Genomic DNA, 11,585 nt, shown 5'->3' on the forward strand with positions numbered 1-11,585 from the left:
TGTCTCTTCTACTGTGGTGAGAAGAAACCAAAGAGGCAGTGCAGGACTGAGAGGGGCCCTCTCTGGACATGAGAGCCACTGACCTGACCTCCCCTGCTGTGGGGAAAAGTGGCCTGGCCATGAGTGTGGTCCAGAAACTTCACTCACATATATCACGTCTGCAGTGAAGGCTCTTCTGCACAACAGAGTCAGAACTACTCTGTAGATGCTGATGTATGATATGGGCACATGTCACCAATGGGTGAGCCAACAGAAGGACTAAAGCCTGGTCTGGGGGCTCCTGGACACAGACTTCCTCTCCCTCATGTCCTCTATGGGGCTGTCTGGATGGCGCCTTCCATACCCCATGTCCACTCTGGGGATATCTGGACAGAGCATTCCTTTCCCCCATACCCTGGTTTCAGAGCAGGTGGGACCACCAGGGGATCCATTAACTATAGACAGAAGCCGGGAAACAACAACTTAGCCACCGTGGGCCCCTGCAAAGTCCCAAATTATGTGCTTAGGAAATGCATTTTATCATTTGGAAGGAATATATGACGAGCATATAAATTGTTTTTTAAACAACGTGCTTGCCTTCCTGCATGGATAGCCAAGATAAGACTCGTGTTCCTGTATAGAATCTTTCCTATTCCCTTTCATTCTGATTCAGTCTATTGACCAAAATGTCCTCCATAAACACCAAAACCCCTCAACACTGACTTTTCTGGCTGAAAAAATATTTTAAAATCTAGAAGCAGAATCTGTACACATTATTCTCCTGAGACCAGGTATCAAATGGTAATTTCAGGACCCTGTGACTGCTATGATTTTTCCATAGACGGAGTGCTGTGCTCACAGTATGTTCTGATTCAGCCCTCACAAGCTCTGGGAATCAAGACGATTATCACTTCACAGAAAAGGAAACTGCCCCCAGCTATGGATGACCTAGCCAGGAATAAGCCCCCTAGCCTGGACTCAGGGCCCACTAGCACTTCACAGACCCAGGTGTCCCTTTAAGGTGCTACCTCAGGCCCCCACCAGGCCAACTGCTGTCCCAGGGAGGGCAGTCTATGGTTGGCCTTGGAAAAGTACCTCCTGAATATCCATGAAAAACAAGCAAAAAAAACCTTTTGAGAAATCCAGTTGAGGCCTTCATTGCAGGTCAAGAAAACCGTGTTCCCAGAGCCCCAGTCAGATCAGCAGGTATACGTCTACCTTTCTCCTCTCACTGGCCAGTCGGGGCAGGAACCTTCCAGCCCTCAGCATCACCATCTGGCTCAATTTGGACAACGCAGGGCATCATCACAGGGAGGAACAGAATGGAGGGACTAGACTCACCTGTGAAATCACCATACACAATCAGCTCCTGTTTAAAGCCTAGACCCAGCTGCCCTCGCCATGTGGCTATAAAGAAGAGTGAGAACTTACAGGTGGTTGCTGGAGATAGTTCAGGAGGGGAAGAAAGGTCACCCAGGGGTCTCAGTCCCTGCTTACATTTTATAATGTACTATTATATATGTATATATATACCATATATCTCTATATGGTATTATATAACAGATTATATATGTGTACATGTATTTTGTATATATATATACACACATATATATAACTATGGCTGTCTCTTATTCTTGCAAAAACTCTGTGAAACAGGCCTTTCCACCCAAGAAAACAGAGGCTCAGTAAAGTTAGATGAGCTAAGAAATATGGGAGCAGGATTAGAAATCAAGTTGTTCTAAATTAGGGGTGTCCAACCTGCATCCCGAGAGCCACCTGCTGATTTTGTGAGAACCTTTTTTGCTTGTCTATGGTTTCAGGTATCATGTAGAGTGTGCACCGACCTTTTTTTGCTCACCACTTTCGTTAGGGTTTGCGTATTTGAGTGTGGCCCAGGACAACTCTTCTTCCAATGTGTACCAGAAAAGAAGAAAGGCTGATCACCCCGTTCTAAATCCCGAGCCTCTGAGCCCACGATTCCTTGACATGAGCAGGTTTCCAGTTTATGTTTTATAGTCAGGTGTTAGTAGATGTCTCCCAGGTGAGGTGGAGGGGAGAAGACAGTTTGCCGTGGGGATTTCCTGCCCCACAGGAGGGTGTCAGGCAGGTTAGTCTCTGGTGTGCTCCGTCCGGTCCCACATATGTGAGCCCTGGGCTCACCTGGAATGTGGGTGTCCCTGCAGACTGTGGGCCTGTTCCCATTACCTCCCAGGCCAGCTCCATGAGAGGACATCAGCCCCAGGGCTGTCCCCCATAGGGAGCTCTAACTCAGCCCTCACCAGGCATCCTGTTTTCCTTTCCACACAGATCATAACCATGCGTGATTACGTCCCCAAGGTCCTGGGCACAGAGGCCTTCGAGCAGCACATAGGACCCTATGAAGGCTATGACCCCACCGTGAACCCCACTGTGTCCAACGTATTTTCCACGGCCGCCTTCCGCTTTGGCCACACCATTGTCAACCCGCTGGTGAGGCGGCTCGATGCCTACTTCCAGGAGCACCCCACCCTCCCCAGGCTGCCTCTGCACGACACCTTCTTCAACCCATGGACACTCATCCGGGGAGGTGAGTGTCTCTGCCCCAGGTGGGGATGCCGCCTCCACGCTTGTAACTAGGTGCATGCGTCTTGCAAGCTGAGCAGGTGCGTCCCCCTCCCCATAGGTGCATGAGCTGTGCTGTCCACGCTTTATACATGTATGGGGAACTGGTTTGCTCAAAGCTTTGTAAAAGGCCAAATATCCACCAAAAATGCTTCCTCCCACATTTCTGAAGTTCTTCAGAATCCACAGGATAAACTATTCCAGGTGCCAGTTAACTCTTCAGCCATTATTTCAGAAATACTGACTTGAAAATCTCTATCTACTACTGTGCATTATAAATAATGCCATTGTTTCTACATCCTCAATCATTTCATTTGTTCTGTGGTTACAATCAATTCCGTAAGCTTTAGAAAGTTAATAGTTGGGTTACTTTCAGACATGAACTGTTTGGAGGAAACATTCTAATTCCCTGGTGAGTTTTTCAGAAGGATTGTTTTTATACTTTCCTATTCCCAGGGTTCTGTAAGTCTGTCTGGAAGCTTTTAACCCATCTTGAAAGCTGGTTTACTCTGAGTGTGTGTGGGGAGTTGGGGACAGTGGCTCTGTGACCCCCTCTAAATGGGTGCTTTGATACAGAACTCATCAGGGAGAGGTCAGAGCTCAGCCTGGCCTCCAGGCCCCACACACCATGTCCAGGTCATGATTTGGGGGTACCCTGAGGCCAGACTGATCCCATATTGCTCTTAACTGTGAGCTCACGATCCATCAGGGGCATGGACGCTGAGAGATGCTAATCTATCTTCCATGAGGGGCTTTGGTGGTGGTGGTGGAGCGGGGGTCCTCAGGCACCATGACCTACTGTGACCTGAGTTCCTACATAGTAGATGTCAGTGAACACATCCTCCTAGTGTAATGTTTCTGCTGCAGGCGACACAGCCCTCAAGTAACTCACAGGCCTGCTCCAGGCCTGGGTTCAGGCCCCCATAAGCCACACAGACGGTGCCTCATGGCACTAAGCCACCAACATGGGTAGTGTCCCAGGGATACTCAGGAAACTTTGGAATTGTACAGGGTGAATTCATCACCTGTGTTTGTCAAGGGTAGATGTTCTTTGGGAGTAAGGGCACTGCTTCTCTGGAAGCCAGCAAAGCCCTCCTTGCTGTCTGCATGGTATTTTCCAGGGGGTTTGGACCCTCTGGTCAGAGGCCTTCTTGCAAGACCAGCCAAACTGCAGGTACAGGACCAGCTGATGAATGAGGAGCTGACACAGATGCTCTTTGTGCTGCCCAACTCCAGTGCCCTGGACCTGGCATCCATCAACCTGCAGCGTGGCCGGGACCACGGCCTGCCAGGTCTGTGGCCCTCTCAACACACGCTGCTCAGGTCCACATATCTGCCTCCAGCAACTAATCAAAGGGCTTCCAGAATGTGCGAGCTTGCTCAGACACCCTCCAGCTTCTCTTAGAAGAGAGACAGCAGAGGTGGGCACCAGGCCTCCAGGACTCAGGGGAGAGGGAGGAGGCACCCTCTGGGCAGACAGGCAGGTGTCGGTCTGGTGTCCAGAGAGCTCCTGAATGGTTGGAATGTCCCCTCCCCTTCTCTGCACAATGCCCCTGTCCTGGGATCCTCAAAGGTCATTCTGCTGCCCACCGTGACCATCTGGTCCAGTCTGACCCCTGGCATGAGCAACAACTCTGCTCAAGGCAAGAGCCCCATTGGCCCAACCCCTCACCTACCCCAATTCCCCACATTCCACCCTGCTCTCAGGCCATCTGGCGGACTTGTGGCACCTGTCCAGGCCTCAGCTGGCCCTGACAGTCTCTATGGGCTCTGCTCCTTGCATCCCCTGGGGGCTCAGGGGGTGCCCTCTGGGGAGTGTCAGTGCATCTGTAGACCCACCGGGGACAGGTCCCGCTGTGATCAGGGCTGCCTAAACCTCCACAGTGAGGATGACTCTGGAGCACCCTGCAGACCTCTGACTGGGGAGCACTTCGCAGCTGCTCAGAGGTTCAGTCCACAGGACCCTGTCAACACAGTGGTTTCTAGGCACTGACCCTCAGCCCACAGTCTCTCACAAAGTGCACATCCCATGCTCAGCCATCCCACCACCACCGCCTTTCAGGCATCTGCTCCACTGTAAATATTTGGGGACAGGAGGTGGACAAGAGGAAGACCCAGGAGGGCCCCTCTGGGTGTCCAGAGAAGCACCTTTGCCTCTTCACCAGCACCCTGTCCTCAGCTCAGGACACAGGTCCTGCCTGGGGCCCTTGCATGTGCCACTCCCTCTGGCCAGGATGCCCCTGCTATTGACCCAGCCTAACCCTCCTCAAGGCCCTACTTAGGCGAGACTATCCCAAGACAGCACCTGAATGCCCCCTTCCTGCTCCAGCTGCTCCCGCCTGCCTTTTCCCCAACTAAAGTGTGATGAAAGGTACTGAAATGTGTGAAAATCCACTTCCCATCAGCCTGTCTCCACCAGGCAGAGCGTAAGCTCCGGGAGGGTGTCCTACTCCTCAGCCCACACCCAGAGCTGCCACTGGCACAGAAGGGGCACCTGGGAGAGCTCAGGAGGGAGCAGCAGGCAAGTGACCCCCCTCCCAGGAATGACAGTCTTAGAAGGCAGGGGTCAAGACACCAGGCACTTCTCGGCTGGAGCTCAGAGACCTGGTTTGAGCATGAGAAGCCCAGGTTTGAAGGAATCTCTTAACTCCAAGAAGTCCCTCCTGCTTAGCTGAGCACCACAGCAGTGAGGGGGGCTGGGACACTAGAGCTGTGAGTGCCATCAATGATCAGAGCAACATGAGAGCGTCATCTGCCAAAGCGTCATTGCCTGTTTTAGTTCTCTCTGTCCCGGGCCCACACAACCCTGGTGGTTTGGTCATGATCGCTCTTCTCTCTTTCAAAACCTGATGAGGAGACTGAGTGCCAGAGCGCTGCCAAACCCCACACTCAGTTCTTGCAGCCAGAGGCTCGGGCTGCAGCTGGTCACCTACACGTGGACACTTCCCTGAACCCGATCAACTAGATCAGAGGCTCAGTCAGACAAGAGCTCACTGAGAAACGCTCTTGTAAAGATGCGGGGATGTCTTCCACTGCACCCTGAAATACCGTCTTTTACTTTGCAGAGAATGTAAAATATCCAGCCTTTCCCCGACCCCAGGGACGTTCCCGCCCCTGTTCTTCACACGGGCAGGGATATCTGAACCCCTGTCGTCCTCCCACGCCCTGACAATGTCCCTCCCTGTCTCGCCGGGTGTCCAGACAGCACACATTTTCTCTCTGGAGTTGGAAAAGGATAAAAATACATTTCCTCTTAGAGCAATAAGAAAGGAAAATGCTTTTCTAACTTTTTATTCTTTTTAAAAGTAAGGCACCAATCTCCCACAGGTACTGAAAGGTTTTCATTAGGTTTTACTACTTGGAATAGTTTGGAGGTGGTTGTTATTGCTATAGAAACATTCCCCCTAATTTTAGAACTTTAATTTACTCAATACTTTGGGGTTTGATTATCCTGAAGATAAATGCACTCTTTCAGCAAAGATTTGGTGAAATAACTGCTACAGTCCCTGTGGCAGGCAGTGGGGACATGCATTTCTGCATAAGCCAGACGCAGTGCTTCCATGCCATCTGTCCCCAGACCATAAGAAATTTGGAGGATGTGCTTGGGTGGTATGTCCTGACACCAACTGTGAAAACATGAACTGCCACTGGTGGGTTGGGGGGCTCTGGGAGGGGTTGGTGACTTCCCCCTGGGTGACTCCAAAGAGGAGCTGGGCTGGCCCAGCTGGGAGCAGGGACTAGAGTGACCCTGCCTTGGGGTCACAGGGCTGAGAGCCCACCTGCCTCCCACAGGCAGATGTTGGCTGAGGCAGAGGAACATCGTAGTACAGCACCACGGGGTACCAGGCACCCAGCCCAGGAGTCACTGCATTAAAAGAGGGCTCTATAGTTTTTGTTCTCAGCTTTCTAAACCCCAATTCTAAATCTCACCAAGGCTTCTGTCCTTCAATCTGTCTCCCCTTACCCTAATCTGTCATCTGCCCTGGGCTCAGCTGTCCCTTTGTGGCCTGGTTCCCCCGTCCTCCCTTGGAGATGCACTGCCCCTTCCAGCCTGCTTAGTCTACACAGGAGGCGCCCACAGGGCCCCCACATCCTGTTTCATGGACTCCTCAATAGCCCTGAGGAGCTGGCCCATCCTGAGTGTCTATTCATGTGCCTGTGTATGTGTGTGAATGTGGATGTGCAAATGCATGCATGTGCATGTATGTGTCATATGTGAGTGTGGGTGTGTTGCATGTGTGCCTGAGTGTCGGTGTGCACCTACATTTGAGCAGGGCCCAAGGTGTGCAGTGAGAACAGACAGGCAGAGACAGGTATCAGAGAAAACAATACCAAGCCTGGGCAAGCACTCTGAGCAGACACAGGCAGCTGTCATTGCAGAAAGTCAGGGTCATGCAGCCTGGACGAGGCAGAGCCAAGCAGAGAGGGCAGCACAGAGAGGGCGGAGCCAAGAAGAGAGGGCTGTGGGTGACAGATGAAAGGAGGAGTGTGTCAGGTGGGGCGGCGTGGAGGACAAGTGTGTCAGGCAAGGAGCAGCCTGCAGGCCCAACCACAAGACAGGGCTGGGGAGGGAGAGCCCCATAGTGGGGCTGAGGCTGCAGAAGAGCAGGGCTCTGCCAGACAGAGGTGATGGCACAGACACTCTCCTGTGTGTCCCTGTCCTCCCCGGGGTGGGGGTCTGAGCTGGCTGGCTCTGTGGCCCTGCTGTCCCCATGAAGCAGAGACTCTGAGCAAGGACAGCCTAGCTGCTCTGGGCAGCACTGACACATGTCACCTTAGCAGCCCGCAGGCTGGCCTCGCTCAGAGTCTCTGCTTCATGGGGACAGCAGGGCCACAGAGCTTGCCCTCTCTCCTCACTTACTTGTGCACCCACACACTCTTCAGTAAGAGGCCTGAAGTTTTGCTGGAATGTTCTGTCATGGAGAATGCCACCAGGCCAGACAGTGCAGAGTTTCTGTGTGACTGGGATGAATGAGGGCCCAGTGCTGCCCTCCCAGCTTTGGAGGGAGGCAGCGGGCATGAGGTGGGCTGACCACCCTTCCCGGTGCAGGTTACAACGCCTGGCGGCAGTTCTGCAACCTGCCCCGCCTGGAGACACCTGCCCACCTGCACACAGCCATGGCTAACAGGAGCGTGGCCGAGAGAATAATGCGCTTATACCAGCATCTGGACAATGTGGACGTCTGGCTGGGGGGCTTGGCTGAGGACTTGCTCCCGGGGGCCCGCACTGGCCCCCTGTTTGCCTGCATCATCGGGAGGCAGATGAAGGCCCTGAGGGACGGGGACAGGTGGGTCCCGGGTATGTGTCTTCATCTTCTGTGCAGGGCTGGGGAGGCCACACTGATTTTACTCAGAGCAGTTCTGGGCCCAACATTAGGTGACCCTTCAGCCAATGTCCTGGACTGAAAGTGTCATCAGTAAAGTGGGGGTGGGGGGCACACTGAGCACAGAGCAGGCTCTCAGCACTCGCACACACGGACGCTAGTTGGTTCCCTCACATGTCCAGTCACGGGTGGGCGTCCAGTGAAAACAAGCCACATCCAGTCCATCCATCCTCAGGATGCCTCAGTGAGTGCTGACCCAGGCACTGAGGGGTGGCTGTGACCTGCGCCTGGGAGCTGCATGCTGGACAGGCCCCTGGCCAGATGCTGCCTGCCCCCTCTCGGTTTCTAACTCTGGTCTCCACCTGCCCTGGCAGAAGCTGATCGTGTGGTGAGGCAGAGTCTGGGGACCACACAGACAAAAACAGTAGAAAATGTTTTCTTGTTTAATAATCCCTACATATCCAGTTCTCTCTCTCCCACTTTAGCTGGTGGTCATTGCACCTGATTCAGATTTTTTTATGAAAATCGTGCTCCTTTGAGAGATTCCCCAGCAGGCTTATCCTGACTTCTGAGATGCCGTCCTAGTGAGGACACCTGGGCATGAACCCCGAGGCCTCTGTCTCCCTGGGGACTGCTTCCTAGGAAGCACGTGTGTAGAACGCTCTGAACCTGGGCAGCCACCGGTGCAGAGGGGCTGTTTACTCCCATGTTCCCTTCCTGTCTCTCCCTGCACCTTGCATGACGTCTGGTTGAAGTTCAATTTGAAACAAGCCCCCAAAAGTGGCTGGCAGATTCCCATGGGGAAGCCATGCACTTCTCACCCCAAATGTTCATGACTGAATGTGTTAACTGAAAAAGCATATAATGGGGTCTGTCATTTGGAAAAGAGGAGCTCTGTTTCTCACTGAGATTTTCAGCCCACAGGCCATTCCTGCAGGCTGGAGACATGCGCTCCAATGGAGGCACAAGGCAACAGGACTTTATAGGGAGCAGGTGGCCAAATATGCACATTTAACCAGCCATAGGACACGGGGATGTTTACGCACACATGCACCCGTGCGGTGGGGCATCCTGACCTTTCACGGGGTCCGTGTTCAGAAATGTGCCCCTCTGTGTCAGAAAGGTGGGACAGGACACCAAGTCTTCTCTGCACACACCCTACATACAGTTAACACCACATCACGTCTGGTGGCCTCTTGTCAGGAAAGCCACTGGTCTGCCTGGAAAGCTGACGGCCATCTCCAGGAGGGTAGATATGTGTGTGCAACCTCCTGGCCTGTCCTGGTTCAGACCTCAGTTTTAAGGCTTCTCTAGGGCCCCTTGGCCTGGGGGTCTGTTTTGGCCATGTGGGGACTTAGGATTTTGTTTTAGTTCACAAATATCTCCCTAATACAGAAATGAGATCAGCTGACTTGTGGTTATTGGGGTCTCTCTTCACATTTTAAGAGGAGTTCCTCCCCATGTGGGAGGGAGAAAGGCCTAGCATGAGAAAGTAAGATCTCCCACCAGGGGCTCCTGGGGCCTGGTCAAGCAGTTTAATATTCTGAGAGAAAAGTGAGGCCATATTTGCTAAGACCAGCATTGTCTTGGTTAAAGTGGCCTGAGGAAGACAGAGAAGCCAGAGTGTGTAATTCTAGGTGCACCGGCATCAACCTCGTTCCCCAGACAGGTGGAGAACGGCCCTGAAGCCTCTCTGCCTCATACCTGCTCTGCACCCTCGGCCCCGCCTGCCCACCATGCTCTGTGGTGCCCCAGCTGGGCCAACCTACAGGGGGAGGCAAGTGGGCACAGGGCAGGACCGGCAGGCATTCGGAGTGCGGGCTGGGTAGGGCCGCCCGAGGGCCCGACCTGAGTCTGCTGCTATGTCTGTCTCTCTCCGTCCAGGTTCTGGTGGGAGAACAGGGGAGTCTTCACGGATGCACAGAGGCGTGAGCTGGAGAAGCACTCTCTGTCTCGGGTCATCTGTGACAACACAGGCCTCACCAGCATGCCTGTCAATGCCTTCCAAGTAGGAAAATTCCCCAAGGACTTTGAGTCCTGTGAGGACATCCCCAGCATGAACCTAGAGGTGTGGAGGGAGACCTTTCCTCAAGGTGACCTGGCGCCCCTCTACCTGAACCCACAGTATGAACTCCCCTAGGGGAGAGCATCCTCCCAGGGGTGGCCTTTAGACCCTGAGCAGCTTAGAAAAGGGCACCAGTGCCCTGCCCTGCATGCCCTGGAGGCCATGGTGTGGCCACAGCCTATGAAGTGAGGAAGTTACTCAGCTAAGTCCCTGGAAAGGTGCTCAGGGGGCCCTCTGCTGTGGGGTCTGTGTAGTGCTCTGGGGGTACAGCAGCCCCTCCACAGCAAATCTGGGTCACCTGCAGCACTGTGAGCACTGCAGATGGACACAGCATAGCCCCATGGCCCAGTGATGGCCACCCCTATTGAGAAGCTGCAGATGAGATCATGTCTTTAAGAGCAAAGGACATCAGCACTGGCTGTTTAGGAAAGGGTCTTCTGGGAAGAAGGGGGTTCCCAGGATCCTGACAGTACCTGAGAGTTAGTCTGACATGGCAGGTGTTCAGCCTCTGCTCTGTTCTACACAGCACAGGGCCCAGGTCCAACTACATCGTCTCCCAAAGCTCTGCATGCAGCCCTCGATCCTGAGTGTGCAGGCTCTGTGGGGCCCTCGGCACCACGCAGCTGGACACCAGCCAGTGACCAGCCACTGACCTTTACAGGAGGCACATCTGCAAGGCTGGGGCCACTGGCAAGTGGATTAACACAAACACACACAAACACAGACACAGAGACACACAGACACACAGACACACAAATGCACACATGTCCAGACACCCAGACACACACCCCCACACACTCCTTTTTTTTACTTTCTATAAAAGAGAGACAGACACTAAGCGTCCCGTCCCAAGGCCCTTCCTGCAGTGCAGTCACTGGGAGGTGTGGCAGGGTGGCACTAAACATGAATCTGGGGACACAACTCAGCCCGTGACCAGGACATTGGAGTGAGGTTTTCTGTCCCAGTGTCTGACTGTGTTTTGACCTGTGACATTGCACAGATGACAAGTGTGGCTTCCCAGCAAAGGTGGACAATGGGGACTTCGTGCCGTGTGAGGAGGCCGGGAGGCGCATGCTGGTGTTTTCCTGCCACCAGGGGTTCGAGCTGCAGGGCCAAGAGCAGGTCACCTGCACCCAGCAAGGGTGGGACTCCCCGTCCCCCATCTGCAAAGGTCAGTCACTTAACAGCTGTGTTTCCTATTGACAATTACAAGCATCTGCTTGTGTCAAATGCACATAGAGAACAAATGTTAGCATCCTGTCCTCCCCTTTGCCAGAGGGCCTGGGGAACATGTCACCTGCCAGGCAGCTCTGGGAGGAGGCGAAGGGCCAGCCTCGTAGTTGGCCATGTCCCCAGAAAACATCTGTCTAGACAACAATGTCTCAGGATGGCCGCCTCAAATCATGACCCCCTAGGGCCGCAGGCCAGGGAAGGGAAGGAGTCTGGATGTTCCTCTCAAGGCTGCGAGAAGGGGCCTGCAGAGCCAGTCTCTCAGATGGACACACAGCACGTTTCACTCAAGGCGCCTGCAGAGCCAGGCTCTCAGATGGACACACACAGCACGTTTCACTCGAGGCGCCTGCAGAGCCAGTCTCTCAGATGGACACACAGCACGT

At 53.6% G+C, this 11,585-nt stretch overlaps 1 protein-coding gene across 3 annotated transcripts in view; it reads left to right on the forward strand.

Moving 5' to 3' along the window:
* TPO (thyroid peroxidase) overlaps positions 1-11,585 on the forward strand; it is a 35,784-nt gene that overhangs the window by 17,386 nt on the left and 6,813 nt on the right. For 2 of the 3 annotated variants that reach the window (XM_003798554.1, XM_012810592.1), the window contains 5 exons: positions 2,287-2,545; positions 3,702-3,872; positions 7,631-7,868; positions 9,789-9,997; positions 10,970-11,140. In XM_003798554.1, the coding sequence (XP_003798602.1) occupies positions 2,287-2,545; positions 3,702-3,872; positions 7,631-7,868; positions 9,789-9,997; positions 10,970-11,140 (1,048 nt within the window). The remainder of the gene's footprint in view (positions 1-2,286; positions 2,546-3,701; positions 3,873-7,630; positions 7,869-9,788; positions 9,998-10,969; positions 11,141-11,585) is intronic. The other variant, XM_003798555.1, reaches the window with a different exon arrangement.

Source organism: Otolemur garnettii, unplaced genomic scaffold (assembly GCF_000181295.1).
Source record: "Otolemur garnettii isolate 467f Iridium unplaced genomic scaffold, OtoGar3 scaffold00139, whole genome shotgun sequence".
In the NCBI taxonomy this organism is placed as follows: Eukaryota; Metazoa; Chordata; class Mammalia; order Primates; family Galagidae; genus Otolemur; species Otolemur garnettii.